Consider the following 18,248-nt stretch of genomic DNA (forward strand, 5'->3'; position numbering starts at 1 on the left):
ACATTAATGACATTTTAATATGTCATTTAAGGACATGTCTCCATGACATCATAGATTCCATGAGGACGGCCCAGGCTGTGTGAACAGAGCGAAGAGAGTTTGAGAAACGGCAACGCAGAGAGTGAAAGGTAAGGGCAAATCATCCTAAAAATGTTTTTTTGTTTTTTTTCGTTGATCCGGACTACTCTGCAGCCAATCAGAATCGAGATGACTGTGTCATGTCACTCTTATGTAGATACCTTCAATTAAAGTGTTACCCAAATGAATTGTGCTTGAAGCTGCATGGCATTTTGTCTGGTTCAGTCTACCTGGGTGTTATCCGGCAGACTTAGATCTGCGATACCAAAAACTAATCGGAATGTGAATAGAGATGCGAATTGAGGGGGGTGGGGTTTGCGCTCTCCCTGCCGAATGTTACCTGACGTGAATGCTAGAAATGCCAAAAACACCGGACGCATTTTTTCGTCTTCACATTTTCCAAGGTTTTTCAACATTTTTGTCGCTTTATTCAACGTTTTTTGTCACTTTTTTCTCTCTCCATGTTTTAGTCGCTTTTTGCGATGTTTTTGGGGCCTTTTTTCAACCTTTGTTAGTTTATTTGGTGCTGAACGTACGGTGGCCGACAAGGGCCAAACGCACTGCAACTTAATGAAGCACACGCAAATAGACAAAACACAAGCAAATTAAGAAAACATCTTCATTATTTTGACAACAATCAAGCTGTTCCACTTGGCGCTCCCCCTAGAGGCCTGGAGAAATTCCGTTGTGTAATCTGGATGCAGCGTTTTCTTTTTGTTGCATTATTTTTCAGGTATTGTGTGCCTTTCTTTTTGCATCGTTTCTGTATTTGCAGCGTGTTTCTGTATTTGGTTGTGTCATGTGTGTATTTGCAGTGCGTTTGCAAAATGCTGCGCATGTGTTGTCAAATTTATGTAGGTGTTTTCTTAATTTGCTTGTGTTTTGTCTATTTGCGTGGGTTTCATTAAGTTGCAGTGCGTTTGCCCCTGTCGGCCACCGTATATCAATGTAAAGCCAACGTTGCGTTGTTACCCTAACTCGTCTTGAGAGGTGTGAACGTCAGATGTAACATGTACAAAGTTGCGTCACGCATTCAAACATGTAAACAGAAACTAGAAACTACCTCTTCTGTAGCCGCAGTTTCGTCCGTGCACGTGTTTAATGTGCCATTAAAAAAATTTTATTAATGGATTCAGTTTCTGTTGAAGACCTGTTGGTTTCATTTACAGTGGATTTATCCAGAAGCTGTGTGAGTAATGTACCTTTACGTTTAAAGAATATCAAATTATGTATTTACAGTTTGGGGCAGGACATGACCTGTCCTGTCTGTCTGAGATACTTCAGTCAACAAATAAAGTTAAACTCCATCAGAACAAAAGCACAAACTGATGTAAAACACCTTTGCATTTGTTTAGCATTCATAGAACTATAATTACTAGCTTTTGAATTTAAAAAAATCAATGTCAATGTTACAACAGTGTATCAGTTTTTCTGCTTCCCTTCGCACTCACTCAAAAGGTCAAAAAGCATGAAGTGTCAAAATGCGTCAAAGCATGAAAAGCATAGCGTCAATAAAGCTTCAAAGAGCGGTCCTTAATTTCAATGTTTAGGTGGGTTTTACTTTGCTTTCTTATCCCACTTGTGCATTTTCTTCTTATTTCATATTTCTTCTTTTTTATTATGTATGCACAAATAAAAAAGGCTATGTGCCTGGGCATCCAGCGAGTGATGAAGCTCTGGCGCCCTCTGCTGGGCCGCCGGTACGGTTACAACCATCAACATAGAATGGAACTTTTAATGAGAAAAACAACGGGTAAGTCAAATAGATCACTTATACACTTAGGGACGTATTAATATGCTCAAAGCGTTAAATAAAGCCTCGAAAACATTAAAAAAAAATGTAAAGAAGGTGTCAAAAACGGAAAACAAACGGAAAAGAAGCATTCTATAAAGCGTAAAAAAAACCCATCTAAAGCGTCTAAAATGATGTAAGACGAAACATGACTTGAGAATAAGTAAATAAATAAAGGAATTCATAAATAAATGTATGAATGAATGCATAAATAAATAAATCAAAGAAATTAAAGAATATATAAATGCTTTAAATGTATTTCTCCAGGCCAGTTTGCGGGCTCGGCGGCCACGTTTTAAAAAGCGTAAAAAAAAAAACAACCTAAAATGATGTAAGATGAAAAATGACTTAAGTCTCAATAAGTAAATTCATAAATAAAAGAAATTCATGAATAAATGCTGAAATACAGTGGCACTCATAAGTTTATGAACCCATGCTAAAGTTGACTAAAAAGAAAAGACTAAAAATCATCTTTTGGAAATTGATCTTAATGCCTTAATTAAAAAAATGAGGAAAAATCCAACCTTTAAAAGGACACCAATTTTCTTTGTGAATGAATAATGTATCGGAAATAAATAAATGTTCTTCCTTAAAATACAGGGGGCATAAGTAAGTACACCCCTATGTTAAATTCCCATAGAGGCAGGCAGATTTTTATTTTTAAAGGCCAGTTATTTCATGGATCCAGGATACTATGCATCCTGATAAAGTTCCCTTGGCCTTTGGAATTAAAATAGCCCCTCATAGTTTGGAAACTGAGCCATACAATTTTGTGTACTCATTTATTTACCTGACAAAGGGGGATAAGGCACCAAAACGCCTAATACTAATAGTAATTTAAAGATGTAGTAGCATTTGGATCTGGACGGGAAGGATAACTCTGGGAGTTGGAAGGGGTGTGTCGTGATTCTGCCTTCTCACTCTGCGACACAGGTTCGTGGAGCTGAGTGTCGCGATTTCGGTTTAATATCGCATATCGTTACAGCCCTAGTGCTTTGTTATTTGGACTAAAATGCTATCTGAACCTGAGCTACCCACCAGACCTCAATTGCAAGTGATGCAGAACATTCTCATGAACCTGGATCAGCAGAGGTTGTCATCCAAGGCACAATTCCTGAAAAAAAATAAGCTCCTGGAGTAAATTTGCTCAAAGTAGAAGTCTACTATGCAGATTTTTTTTTTGCTTCCTACTTTTCAGAAGGTCTTCCGGGTTTGCTCAATGGACAAAGACTGTGAAAACATGAAATTTCAGTCATGCAATAATACTAAAAGATTGTATAACAGCCCAGTCTCATGGCAGTTCGTGAAATGGTCACGTTATTTAGTCACCTCTACTTCAAATGTTGAGGTAGATCCAAACACTGTCCGGAGGTCGCTTACCTGAGTTAACGGTTGTTAAGGCAGAGTGAGTTGCGCCTGGGCCGGACTTTGGTGATGCTCCTGATAAATACAGAACAATATTGGGTGATGGCATGCTGGCACCTTTTTTACGGCAGAGCTATGTATTTCTGACCCCCATGCGACTGATGCCTTTATACCGAAAGTTTTTTTTTGGTGCAGTGGGCTTCACATTTGTTATTTTCAACAGGCTTTAACTGAGCACAAAATGTGCTGTTCTCGTGCAAAATCGGATTGATATTGTACTTAACCCTATTATTATTATTTCATTATGATGAAAGGAATATTTACAATTTTTTTGACTTTTGACTTCTAGCCCACACACTATATCGGGACACACTAGTTGGTTATGCATTTCTTTAAACCAATCACGGTAATCTTGGGCGGCGGTAAGCTCCGCACGGAGCCGCTGTAAAATAGTTGTGCGAGAGAAAACTCAGATTGGACAGATAGTCTAGCTAGCTGTCTCAATTTACCCTGCAGAGATCTGAGGAGCAGTCAACCATAGTCCTCATAACTCCACCGGAATGCAAAATTACCAGCACAAAGGAAGCGGAAGGAAATGGACATCGGCGAAAACACATACATCCGGCGGAATTTCTTGCGGCACCGCAGCAATCCCGGAAGTGGAACGTCAACGATATAGACTAGTTATGCTCTAATAAATTCTGACCGGGCTGCACAGTTCGCATTAGTGGTCATTGGTTCCATGTTGGTTTTGTATATGCATTTTTCCCCAAACACATTTAAAAACGAGACTGCAATTTTATAGAAGTAATGTTGAGATCCAGGCCTCGGCTGGATTTACCAACTATGTTGGGGTCAAAGTATAATTAGGAACAACCATAACTAAATGATGTGATTTAATGTAAATTAAGTCACCTCTTTTGGGGCACCACTTGAAAAGATCAAGAAGAGTAAATTAAGTGACTTAAGCATACTATATAAATATAGTAAACTATCAATTTGGAATTAATAATTAAATGAATAACTACAACCAAAATTAGCATACCAATAACAGGGTACCCCGAGGATTCTTCAAGTTAAATTTAAGACTTTTTAAGACCACCTAGGATGAAATTTAATGCCAACTTCATGGCCATGTAAAGGAAAATCAGTGTGGATTTTTAGGCCTGAGAAAATAGTTATTTACCATAACGTTAAAAAAACATTTTATAATACTCATATTTATTTCACAATAGCTTTGTAAGGTGTGTTTGTACTCTATTGTCCTCCACCAACTTGGCCTCATGTGTGGCCTGACCTTCAGACACTTGCCCATTCTAACCGACGAACTTACGTTAGCTTGTTAGTAGCACGGCGCGAGACATTTTGTTTTCTTTCCTGACAACTGATTGATTCGCGCCCGAGCTTGGATGTTTATGCCAGAGCTTGCTCACCTATGGATTTATAATAACTGGCATAAACAGTACCTGTACTGTCGTTTAACATCTAAGTCACACAGAGTAAATTGTAAAGTCACAAAACACACAAAGCATTTATTTATATTATTACGGTATTTATTTAATCCTACGAAAGGACAAGAAATAATTTAAGACCTTTGTCAACGAAATTTAATACTTTTAAGGCCTTATTTTTAGAATACTGAATTTAAGACTTTTTTAAGACATATAAGACCCCGCGGTTACTCTAAATAGCTAGCAAACGTTAAAATATTTGAGTTCTCGTCACAGGAGAGGTAGGCAAAATTCCCTTTCGTTCAAAGTTACATACGTGCATTTTCCATAACGTTTATTCCCAAAATTAACAAAGCAAAAGAAAACAACGCGACATCTAATGTATGTAAAAGATCTAAGCTAAAAGGACAAAAATTATGTGTGAGGGTGTGTGGTTTTAGTTGTACAGATTAATTCAAGACGGTAGAACTGTGACCGCATGGGGAGCTGAGCATGCGATTAAAAAGATGGCCACATGGCCTGGCCCGGACAGAGAACATTTAAAAGAAGACTTGAGTCTCCTTCACGGCGTGTTCTATGTCCGAGTCAAATCAAAGGCTGTAAGGCGGGGGGGGTTTGCTAACTATTAAAGTGTGTATGTCTGGATGTTTAAAGTCAAATCTGTGTAAGTTAAGGTACCAGGTTAGGAAAGAGGAGGTGCAAGAGTGTCGGTGTGAAGCCTAAACGGACATCAACTTAGCAGTTTGGCTACCCAATAACTTGACTAAAACAAACACTATGTCTGGATGGCGTTAAATCAAATCAATACATGCACATTAACAGAAAGTAAAACAGCTTTCCTTAGCTGCTGTTGCTATGCTACTGGTAGTCCAGTTGGTTCCATTACCACAGAAAGAAATCCTCGGTTAGCTGGCAGTTCCATCAACGTGGGAAAGCCAGGCTGGGAGAACAGTGGTTCTGAGGTCAAATGATGCAGTCTCTGCTGTGCTGCATCTCAATCATTTTACAGGTTAGCTGGTAGACTTTGTCCATGTTGGTGATGCTAACTGGTTTACTCTAAGCAGGCACTCGCATCATCTGCTAGAGTATTGGGTGGCAGTTCCTTGTGACAGCAGAACAGCTGCCATTTTGGAGAGAGCTGGGGTTGCATGGACTGGCTGTTCAACTGGCTGGCCAACAAGTCCAGTTTATAATCTTTGGAGTTCGATGGATACCAACAGTCACATTGACTTCATAAGCCAATACATTTTTTATTTAGACCTGTCAAAATCATATTTTAGACATTTTACAGCCTTAAATTCTAATTATTGGATTTTTGACTTTTAAAAAGGAACCACACACAGTGGCAAGAAAAAGTATGTGAACCTTTTGGACTTTCACCGTTTTCTGAATAAATTTGTCATAAAATGTGATCTGACCTTCACCTAAGTCAAGGGTATTGACAAACATGTCATATTCTTTGGATGTCTCATGTGTATGGCCCTCTTCAAGTCAATCCGTAGCATCTCTATTGTGTTGAGGTCTGGGCTCTGACTTCTACACAGTTTCAACTGACGTACAGACAGACATTCTTACATTATCCTGAAGAACTGTCTGATATACTTGGGAATTCATCTTCCCCTCAATGATTCCAAGCTGGCCAGGCCCTGGATGCAGCAAAGCAGGCCCATATCTTGATGTCTCCTCCACCATACTTTATGGTCGGGATGATGTTTTCACGATGATATGCCGTGCCCTTTCTACGCCAGATGTAGTGCTGCGTGTTTTTTTCCAAATAGTTCAATCTTAGTTTCATCAGTCCACAAAACATTTTGCCAATAATGCTGTGGCGTGTCAATGTGCACTTTTGCAAACTGGCGTGTAGGCGTGCAGGAATGTTCTTTTTAGTAAGCGGTGGGTTCCTTCGTGGTGTCCCGCCGTAGATACCCTGCTTGTTCGATGTTTTACGTATTGTAGACTCGTGAACAGAGATGTTAGCCGGTTCCAATGATGCCTTCAAATCTTTGACTGTCATTCGGGATCGTTTCTTGACCTCATTGATGAGTCTTCGTTGTTCTCTTGGCGTCATTTTGACTGGGTGCCCGCTTCTTGGTAGAGTAGCAACGGTCCCACAGTGTCTATTTGTAGATTGTTTGCCTAACTGTAGACTGGTGAATTTCTAAAGTCTTTGAAATAACTTTGTAACCCTTACCAGCTTTATGTAAATCAACAATTCTTGATCGTAGATTCTCTGAAAGCTCTTTTTGGCGAGGCGTGGCTCACATAAGTGCGTTCTTCTTGTGCAGAGCAAACTCCACTCAACGTTTGAGGGGTTTTTAATCAGTCAGAGTAGCTGTAGTCCACACCTCCAAACTCATTATCTTAACGAGACTCCGGGTGTGCTAAAACCTGACTCCAATTAGCTTTTTTCCACAAGCACTATGAGTTTTTTTGGGCTGTTCTCAAGACATGAAAGATTAAAAAAAAAAGTTGTTTTATTATTTTAGACACATATTTGCCAACTCCCTTGACTTAGATGAATATCAGATCACATTTTATGACTAATTTATTCAAACCAAGAAAACCATGAAATTCCAAAACGTTCCCAAACTTTTTCTTGCCACTGTATAATCTCACATAACCCTTAGAGACTTCATTCATTTTTAGAGCGTTTAAACCTGACTGAGGTTCTATGCTCTCCTTCCAGACTGGAGCTCAACTCACACCGCTAAATGGTTTCTCTTATGTGGGTTCTCATGTGTTGCTGTAAGTTTCCACTCTCTGTAAAAGCTTTCTTGCAGAGTGAGCAGCTAAATGGTCTCTCGCCTGTGTGGATTCTCATGTGTATCTGTAAACTGCCACTGACTCTAAAGGATTTCTTACAGACTGAACAGCTAAATGGTTTCTCTCCTGTGTGGATTCTCATATGTATCCGTAAACTTCCACTGACTCTAAAGGATTTTTTACAGACGGAGCAGCTAAATGATTTTTCTCCTGTGTGGATTCTCATGTGTGTCTGCAAATTTCCACTCTGTGTAAAAGCTATCTCACAGACGGAGCAGGTAAATGTTTTCTCTCCTGTGTGGATTCTCAGGTGTTTATGTAGACTTCCACTCTCGGTAAAAGTTTTCATGCAGAAGGAGCAGCTAAACGGCTTCTCTCCTGTGTGGACTCTCATGTGTTTATGTAGACTTCCACTCTCGGTAAAAGCTCTTTTGCAGATCGAGCAGCTAAATGGTCTCTCTCCTGTGTGGATTCTCATGTGCGTCTGTAAGTGTCCCCTCTGTTTAAAAGCTTTCTTACAGACTGAGCAGCTAAATGGTCTCTTTTCTGTATGAGATCTCATATGTCGCTTCAGATGTCCACTGGTGCCAAATCCTTTCTCATTCGTTTTCTCACCAGTACTACACCTCAAATCGCTGTCAGGGCCTTCATTATTATTCAGAGAGTTTAAACCTGACTGAGGTTCTCTGGTCTTCTTCCAATCAGCACTGTCATCAGTCTCAGGTTCAGAAGAGTCTCCAGTCTGGTCATCAGTATCTGGTTGTAAATGTGTATCTGGATCTGAGTTCATGGCTGGTTCTGGTCCTCCACAGTCCTCTCCGTCAGCTTCTGTTTCCATCTGTTCAGTTTGTCTTTGATGAAGCTGTGAGAACTCAGGTCTCTCTTCATCATCTTCACTCTTCACAGGGACAGGAGGGAATGGGAACTTGGTGATATCAGTCTCCTCCAGCCCTTGAAGCTGCTCTTCATCCTGACTGATCCGGAGTTCCTCCTGTTCCTCTTTAATGTGTGGGGGCTTTGTGTCCTCCTGGTCCAGACTGGAGCTCCACTCCTGCTGATGTTCTTCACCAACAATCACTTTCTGGACATCTGAAGGTAAAGCTGAAACACAAACAGCCATTGATGTAAAACTTAACAATACTTTGCTAATTGGCTACAGTCACTCCCCAACATCAGGTCCCCAACGTCTGAGCACAACTCCTCTGCTCTGCTGTTGAGTTTGTCGCCTAAAGCTAGTACACTTCCACTCCAAAAACTCATGCCTCAACCCTGCTCTCCAACCAGCTGTAAACGTTTTGTCACTCTGTCTGAGAAAATTACAGAGCTGGAAGGTAAGAAAACTCTGCTGCACCAGATCAGAGAGGATGAGGCTCTGCTCAATTGCACGTTAGCTACGGCAAATGCTACAACTCATGCTTCTGCCGCTATACCCTCCTTGTATACCACTATTCCAGGATCTGACGCCGCTCCTGTCCCAGCCTGCCCTTTACATAAGAACCTTTCGCGTGTTGGGGCCCCAAGCTGTCAAGGAGGATGATTCCATCAACTTGGAAAACGTCAACTCAAGACCCTTTCCACCAAATCCCTGCAGCAACCGGACAGTCATGCACCGCAAGAATGGTCCTCTTTCAAGCAGCATATGCTGACTGGAGCACTGAAGGTAAATTAGACACAACTTAAGTTCTTCAGAAACATGACTGAGGCACCCAGCGTAATCGCCTACCGTGTTGACCGTCAAAAAGTGAGAACAGCGTGTAGTTTCTTTTGAGCATCTCACATCACACTTTCAGTCACTATGACCACTACTACTACGGTCAGAAAAATTGTGCCAAAATATGAACAATAACGTCGCTGTCAACGGGCTTATCTGCTAATGTTAGCTACCGACCGTTACCTTGAAACCTCCAGCAAATAGACGGTACCGTAGGGTGCCGTTACCTGAAACCGGTGATTTAAAGCCACCGCTCATTTTACACACAGTTTAACAACAAAACTCAACGCTGAGTGAACATTACTAGCTACGTTTTTCATGTTGGTTTTGAGCGGTATGCATCCCCACTAACCTGGAAAACGGTTTTAAAACAGTAACGTTAATACAGCGTTCTCCTGCAGTGGGGAGTCAAAGGAAGAGGGGACGTTACCTTCTCGTCTCATCTGGGGTCTGACAAACGGTGAATTCATCAAATTCAGTGTCCACAATGCTATTTTCCAATAAACCGTAGCTGTCATATTTCACGGGGCCCGCGCAAGTGCGGATTTCATGTCGCAGCTTTCGTCGCCGTTTGTCACTTTGCCTAAGATTGAGTGACAAGTAGTACTCGCCCTGTTGTTTATCTGGTTGCCATGACTTTGCGAGTGATGACGTCACTGTTCCAGTTGCTCACCCTAAAGGAGAGAGAAAGCGGATGACCGCTCGCTTGAGTTCAGTAGAGCAGACGGCTCTGCAGAGTCATGTAATTACGACTTTATGACTTTTCATTCATTCGTACGTAGCGGAAACCCTGTTGTGCGTCTGCCCAATTTCTGATGTCGTGGCGGCAGAAATTTTCTAGATCAACAGAGAGGAAACACTGCACTGCGTGGCACATCGTCTGGAGCTGGGGGTCATTCAGGCCATCAAAGACAACAGACTTCAGGAGGATCGGAAAGACATCCTGAAGAAGATACACAAACATTCCCAGTACTCGCCAAACGCGAGAGATCAATAAACTTTTATTTCTAAAGAATATTTAACACTGGAACTGGAAGACATTTTAAATATCCACAATATGTCTTTTTTGTATGTCACTTCTGTTTACTGATAGCTAGCGTTTACCTCAGGCTAATTCATTAGCTAGTAAGTGGCGATTTTTGACAAGCAGGTAATGGAGTCTCAGTTCACCTCTCTGACACACTGACAGCTGTAGGCTTGTACCGGTTAATGCTCTGTGCGTTGGCGGACACATGCAGCAACGTTCCTGAGACCGCTTGCGAGACTGACAAGTCCACAGCAGCCCGTGGCGTTGATGTCCGAGCCTGTCTCCGCCGCCTCCACCTGCAGGTTGTCAACTGCGTGGTTTGAAATGAAAGGGAGAAAACAGGACGCTGAGTAACACGGCGGATATCGCTCGTGTATACTTCTCCTTTTTTTGACAGTGCCTTAACTGCAAAGTGCTGCGGGAAACCCTGCTCCAACTCTCAACCCAACTAGCGTTCTCTGTCTCTCCGCCAGGAGCCCCGCCTCCACACAGAGACCACGCGACTGACAAGAGGGTTCACTCCTCGTTACGCTAAGGAACTGAGAGTGGTCATCCAGTCTCTTTGGTAGAGAGCGAGAGAGAAACAAGGAAAACAAACAAGCATGAATATGTAAATTATCGCGGCCGGAAAAATTATCGAGCTCATATTTTTTATCGTGCGGTTAATTGATTTATTGACGCGACAGGCCTAGCCACACAATATGAGGTGCTTCGGTCTCATTTTGAACAGGTGGCAGAAGCCAGGCCTGGCAACACCTGAAGTTTGTGGAAGAGCAGCATTCTTAAGAGACTGCCTGAGAGACTACAGAATTGTACGTTTTCTCCATTTCATCAGAGACCTGCTGGATGTCATCTCAAATCTTGCTTTTCAGAGGGAAAACCTGACTGTGAATGGCATGCTAGACGCATTGAAGACAGCTCACTGCACTGAAACAGTCACCAGGCAGCAAGTTGCCTGGATTTACTGCTGCCCTCCAACTATGGAGCCACTTCCAACCAGTGCTGCAGAAACAAACAAAGAATGGATGCAACTGAAGGCATTTGTTGACAACGCAGAATGGTGTGCTATCTCAAGTGTATGTTATGGAGGCCGCCAGGGAAAGGTTTGCACACATTCTGATGCTGCATGATGTGGTGCTGGCTCTCCCAGTCTCATCAGCTCTATGTGAGAGAGGGATTCGGCTGTCTGAGCAGAATCAAAAACAGATTGGAGATCGTCTTTGAAAGCGGAGATGATGGACAGGCTGCTGTTGGTGTCACTGGAGGGACCTACACTCAAAGCATTCAAAGCTGAGGGGCAACTAGCTGTGCTGTATTGTGTACCTTAAGTGCAACACGGAGCTTGAAGATGTAAAGAAAAAAATAAAAACAGCAGAATTAACTTTGAGCAAATTTGGAGGAAAATCGGAGGTATGGGACCATTTTAAACAAGTCGTGGCGGGCAGTGACAACATATGTGTTGGCTTTGTTGAGTGCATGAAGTGCGGCACGCTGCTTGCCTATAACAGCAAAAAAAACAGGCACTTCGACGATGAACAGACGCATGAAGCAGGCTCGCCATGGCAGAAGACAGTCAGCCTTTAATGTCCTCTTTTGCTACTTCTCCAAGCATACCCCTTCTAAACAGATTTCTGCAGTTCAAACAACTCAGAATTGTAGTTGAGGACGTCAGTTATAACGGCCAACGTATTAAAAAATTGTCGGGGTTTAAAATCGGACTCGGGCTCAATTTTTTGGGCCCGATCTAAGCTTTAAGCTGTGAGGAAGATAACGAAAGCAAGTACTACTGGTGGCTTTTCATAACAGGATTCGAGGATTGCAGTCCTGACATGTTAAGTTAATATTATCTAAAACTAGTACTATTGGTGGTTCTTTTATACCAGGATTTGAGGATTGTAGTCCTGGCATGCTAGGTTATAAAATCTTATGGCCAATGGCTGTAAAGTAACTGTTAAAACAAAGACAAGTGTTTATGTAATAAATATTTTTTAACTTTTCTCTCACTGTTACATTACTAGAATGTGTGGTATAGTTACACAAGATATCAATTGCTCCAAATAAAGGCAGTTTGAAACACGGCAAGGTTCCGTAATGTCAATTCCGGCAACCAAGAGCTGATGCCTGGTTGCCAAGCCTGGCAACCACTTTAAAAAGTTAGCGTTAAGCCCTGCAATATATTAAATACTGACCCTTTTTTAACATCATTTCAATAAGCCTTGTGAATAAGAATGAACATTTGCTCTATGCGTATGTTAGTGATTCATTTTTTCAATCATATTGGTTTATTCTACTGTTGAAAATATCACAGATTCATGCCCCCCAGGTATTGATCCTAATGGCACTTTACAAGTGAATGAATCTGAAAATGTTTTCTGCAGGGTAACATGTAGTACTAGTACTATTCCAGTTATAATCAACAATAGACCATACAAAGTGTTGAATCACCTAAGTAATAAGAAGTTGACTGCAAACATAGTCAATTTAGCATCCAGTTCACGTCAGCAACAACCTGCCCCAAAAAACGAGACGGTGTCTGTAACTCGACTCAGATCAGTTAAATCACAGGTAACCAAAAGAGGGGCAATACTTAACAACCTAATTGGAATTACAACTACCACTGCAATGATAGAACAGGATAGGAAAATTAGATGCGGTCTACTAAATATCAGATCTCTGTCTTCTAAAGCAATACTAGTAAACGAATTGATATCCGATAATCAAATTGATCTATTCTGTCTAACTGAAACGTGGCTGGGCCATGAAGAGTATGTCAGTCTAAATGAAGCCACTCCTCCCACTCATATTAATACTCAAATTTCTAGAGGCTCAGGCCGAGGAGGGGGAGTTGCAGCCATATTTGACTCAAACCTGTTAATTAATCCTAAACTAAATTATAACTCTTTTGAAAATCTCGTTCTTAATCTTCAGCATCCAACATGGAAAACAGTACAGCCTATTATATTTGTTGTTGTCTACCGAGCACCAGGTCCATATTCTGAATTTTTATCTGAATTCTCAGAGTTTTTATCATGTGTAGTCCTAAAATCAGACAAAGTACTTATTGTAGGTGATTTTAATATCCATGTGGACGTTGACAGCAATAGCCTTAGTACTGCTTTCAACTCACTACTAGACTCAATTGGTTTCAGTCAGAGTGTGCATGAGGCCACGCACTGTTTTAACCACACCCTTGACCTTGTGCTGGCATATGGCATCAAAATTGAAGACGTAATAGTATTCCCGCAAAATCCTTTATTATCAGACCACTTCTTAATAACTTTCGAATTCTTACTACCCGACTATACGAAATTAGATAAAAGCTTCTACACTAGAAGCCTATCTGACAGTGCTATAGCTAAATTCAAGGAAGATATTCCAACAGCACTAAACTCATTACCGTGCCGTAATATAACAGAGGCTCTTTATGTAAACTTTAGTCCCTCTCAAATTGATAATTTCGTAGACGGTGCTACGGCCTGCCTACGGACTACTTTAGACTCTGTTGCTCCCCTTAAAAAGAAGACGATGAAGCAAAGGAAACTAGCACCTTGGTATAACTCCCAAACTCGTAAATTAAAGCAAATCTCGCGCAAACTTGAAAGTAAATGGCGTTCCACCAAACTGGAAGAATCTCGTTTAGACTGGCAAGACAGTCTGAAAACCTATAGGAAGACCCTAAGAAAGGCCAGATCAGACTACTATTCATCACTAATAGAAGAAAATAAGAACAACCCAAGGTTTCTTTTCAGCACTGTAGCCAGGCTGACAGATAGCCACAGCTCTATTGAGCCATCTATTCCTATAGCTCTGAGTAGTGATGACTTCATGAGTTTCTTTAACGATAAAATTATAACAATTAGAGATACTATTCATCACCTCTTGCCCCCAACCTCTAATGGGTCACCTTTAACTGACAGACTGCTAGAAAGAACGACTAGACCTGACATATACTTAGATTGCTTTTATCCTATAAACCCTCAACAATTAATGTTAAAGGTCTCTTCAGCTAAGCCATCTACCTGTCTCTTGGACCCCATCCCAACGAGGCTACTTAAAGAAGCGTTACCCGTGGTTAACACTTCATTACTAGACATGATAAATATGTCTTTATTGACAGGTTATGTACCGCAGTCATTTAAAGTAGCTGTGATAAAACCTCTACTGAAAAAACCCACCCTCGATCCTGAGGTCTTAGCCAACTATAGACCTATATCTAACCTTCCCTTTCTCTCCAAGATCCTTGAGAAAGTAGTCGCTAATCAGTTATGTGATTTTCTACATAGCAATAGCTTATTTGAGGACTTTCAGTCAGGATTTAGAAAGCATCATAGCACAGAGACGGCACTGGTGAAAATTACTAACGACCTTCTAACTGCTTCAGACAAAGGACTTGTCTCCGTACTTGTCTTATTAGATCTTAGTGCTGCATTCGATACTATTGACCATACCATCCTCTTACAGAGACTGGAACATTTAGTTGGCATTAAAGGAATCGCACTAAACTGGTTTAAGTCCTATTTTTCTGATCGATCGCAATTTGTTAATGTTAACAATAAACCCTCCAATTACGCTAAAATTAACCATGGCGTTCCTCAAGGCTCAGTGCTTGGACCAATTCTATTCTCCTTATATATGCTTCCTCTAGGCAATATTATTAGGAAACACTCAATTAACTTTCACTGTTATGCGGATGACACCCAATTATATCTGTCAATCAAGCCAGACGAAACCAGCCAGCTAGCTAAACTTCAAGCTTGCATTAAAGATATAAAATCATGGATGGCCTACAATTTCCTGATGTTAAACTCAAACAAAACCGAAGTTATTGTGCTGGGCCCGAAACACCTACGAACCTCATTAGCCGAAGATATAATTACTCTGGATGGCATTGCCCTGGCCTCCAGTACTACTGTCAGAAATCTAGGAGTTATTTTTGATCAGGATCTATCCTTTAACGCCCATCTAAAACTAACCTCTAGAACAGCCTTTTTTCACCTTCGTAACATTGCTAAAATTAGGAACATCCTGTCTCAAAACGATGCTGAAAAACTAGTCCATGCATTTGTTACTTCCAGGCTGGACTATTGTAATTCCTTATTATCAGGATACTCAAATAAAACCCTTAGGACTCTCCAGCTGATCCAGAATGCTGCAGCACGTGTTCTGACAAGAACTAAGAAAAGAGATCACATTTCTCCTGTATTAGCTTCTCTCCATTGGCTTCCTGTAAAATCCAGGATTGAATTTAAAATCCTTCTTCTGACCTATAAAGCTCTAAATGGTCAAGCTCCTTCATATCTTGAGGACCTCTTAGTACCTTATTGTCCCACTAGAGCACTACGCTCCCAGAATGCAGAGTTACTTGTGGTTCCTAGAGTCTCTAAAAGTAGAATGGGAGGCAGAGCCTTCAGCTATCAGGCTCCTCTCCTGTGGAACCAGCTCCCAATCTGGGTTCGGGGGGCAGACACCGTCGCTACATTTAAGACTAAAGTGAAAACTCTCCTCTTTGATAAAGCTTATAGTTAGGGAGTGAGGAGTTGCAGTGAACGCCTAGACCGGCGGGGCAGGGTGTATAGCTGCAGACACAGCACCCCTGCTTCTCTCTGCTTCTCTTTACAGTCATCAGATTTACCTATCGTATAATCAATAATATAGTGCCTCTCCTAGTTATGCTGTTATAATTCTAGACTGCCGAGGAAGTTCCTTCTTATGACACGCTCTTTTCTTTTGTTTCCTGTTATGCACATCCTGTCTCAGAAGTGCTTGTTACTCACCTAGCTCTGGGGAGTTTACTCCCCGGAGTCCTTATGTTTCTTCTTCGCCCAGAACATCGCCTCGGATTAGGGCGACACCAAGACCTGGGTCTTGGGTGCAGCTGTGGCTATGGACCTGCTACACCCTGCTACGCTCTGCGATTCCCTGCAATGCCCGGCTACGTCCTGCCGCATCCACCGCGTCCACCCATGCTCTGCTGTGCCACGCTACATCCTGTACCGTCATAACCCCAACCGTCAGACACCGCCCACCAAGAGTCTGGGTCTGCCGAGGTTTCTTCCTAAAAGGGAGTTTTTCCTCGCCACTGTCGCAATAGCCACTGCTAATGCTTGCTCTTGGGGGAACTATTGGAATTGTTGGGGCTTTATAGAGTGTGGTCTAGACCTACTCTATCTGTAAAGTGTCTCGAGATAACTCTTGTTATGATTTGATACTATAAATAAAATTGAATTGAATTGAATTGAATTATTCCGTTACTGTTGGGACGAAGGACGACTTCCACGGGAAGGTATATTTGGCTGTCGGAGAAGTAGCCGGTCAGAAACAGCACTACACTTTGACTAACTTACGGCTGCACTTTAACAATTTCTTAAGGAATTGTTGTTTATTCCTAGATTTCAGACACGACTGTAGGGCTGAAACGATCAAGTATAGCGTGTCGTTTAGTTCACATGCTTACCAATCACCTCACCTGGTCCTAGGACGTAGTCATTAGTCATAGCCCAGGTTACTTATGATCTCTATAATAACCTTACCCTCCATAATGTTCCTACAGTAGCCTACAGTCTTATAATAGTCTCCAAAATACTGTTAGACTTTTATAGTATGTCCCAAAATTAGAGATGTTCCGATACCAGTGTCGGTATCGGCTCCGATACTGCTTAAATGCTGGTATCAGGAAGTACTGGAGTTTATGCACCGATCCGATACCACGTAATAAAGCCCTAAAGAAAATCTACGTTAAGTAGTTTATTTATGTTATTTTCCCATTATAACGGACTGTCAAACTGGATAAAAAAAGAAAGTTCTGTGGCATTCATTGTTTGTTTTTGTTCATGTTTCACAAAGAGTTTAACCTGAGCCAGACCGACAACAAAGATAGAATCATATCACATCCATACAGGGATAGTAGTATACAGTTGTTAAAACATAATAAAATATATGACGCACTGGTATCAGATCAGTACTCGGTATCAGCCGATACGCAAGTTCAGGTATCGGAATCGGGAAGCAAAAAATGGTATTGGACCATCTCTACCCAAAATACTAGGCCTATAATAGCCTATTTCTATACGATTACTATATTATTGTTCCAAAATTGGCCTACTATACAATTCCTATAATTCTTCTTCGTGATGGTTTGTACAGCCTAGGCTACAATGAAAAAGTCACGTTCAGCAAACAAACACGAACAATATACAGGGTACCCCCAGGATCCTCCAACTTAAATTCAAGGCTTTTTAAGACCTTTTTAAAACCATTTCAAATGAAATTCAATGCCAACTTCGGACCCATTCCGACACAAGTATGAGGAGAAAATGTCAAATCTGTATACATTTTAAACCCTAGAAAAATAATTATGTACAAGTAGGCTACTTGAATTAAGGCGAGACACTACAGGTGAATAGGGTAACATTTTAAAATAATAGATACAACCATGAAACTTCCTCAGTTGATTACTTACACAAGTATATGAAAAAAAATGTATTACAAGTTTTTGAAATTTGTATGTTTAATTATGCAAATGAGGCATTATCGCATTAAATATGCGCAATTTTGCATATATTTTCGGTAGATAGTTCTGAACATATGATAAAGCCAGGTGAAAAATTATTTTTTCATTTTGTTTACATACAACATGAAAACAAAATTTCAGAGGGATTTCTGCTTTCATTACCTAGGAAATCAAAATATACTGTCCATAGCCTTAAAAAAATCGATTTCCGCCCTATTTTTTGGATTAAAATGTCACATAAACCAGGCCAGGAATGATGTATTAACAAATCCCTCTGAAAATATCTTCAGAATACTGCTATGTGTATAACTGGAAAGTTTGGTGTACATAGGTGCTACATAGGCTGAGATGTTTATACTGGAGAATGACAAAAAACTACGGCATTTAAAGATTTAAATAATGGAATTTAATACATTTCTATTGGAAAAAAATGCTCAAAAACAGAATAAATGCTCAGGCCCTTAGTAATAATATTATAGAATATTTCAAGCTCATGAAAATTGATTATTTAATAAAATGTCAGGCATATAAGGCCTACAACTGCAGTAACT

At 40.8% G+C, this 18,248-nt stretch overlaps 2 protein-coding genes across 2 annotated transcripts in view; both read right to left on the reverse strand.

Annotated features, from left to right (window-relative positions):
* LOC116058582 (gastrula zinc finger protein XlCGF57.1-like) overlaps window positions 1-18,248 on the reverse strand; it is a 308,880-nt gene that overhangs the window by 119,621 nt on the left and 171,011 nt on the right. The gene's annotated exons all lie outside the window — the stretch shown is intronic.
* The window catches only part of LOC116057809 (gastrula zinc finger protein XlCGF52.1-like), a 17,336-nt gene continuing 6,420 nt past the window's right edge, over window positions 7,333-18,248 (reverse strand). Inside the window, exon 3 of the mRNA XM_031310414.2 lies at window positions 7,333-8,550. Coding sequence (XP_031166274.1) covers window positions 7,394-8,550 — 1,157 coding nt within the window. The 3' untranslated portion in view covers window positions 7,333-7,393. The remainder of the gene's footprint in view (window positions 8,551-18,248) is intronic.

The sequence above is a fragment of the Sander lucioperca genome, chromosome 24 (genome assembly GCF_008315115.2).
Source record: "Sander lucioperca isolate FBNREF2018 chromosome 24, SLUC_FBN_1.2, whole genome shotgun sequence".
Taxonomy (NCBI): Eukaryota; Metazoa; Chordata; class Actinopteri; order Perciformes; family Percidae; genus Sander; species Sander lucioperca.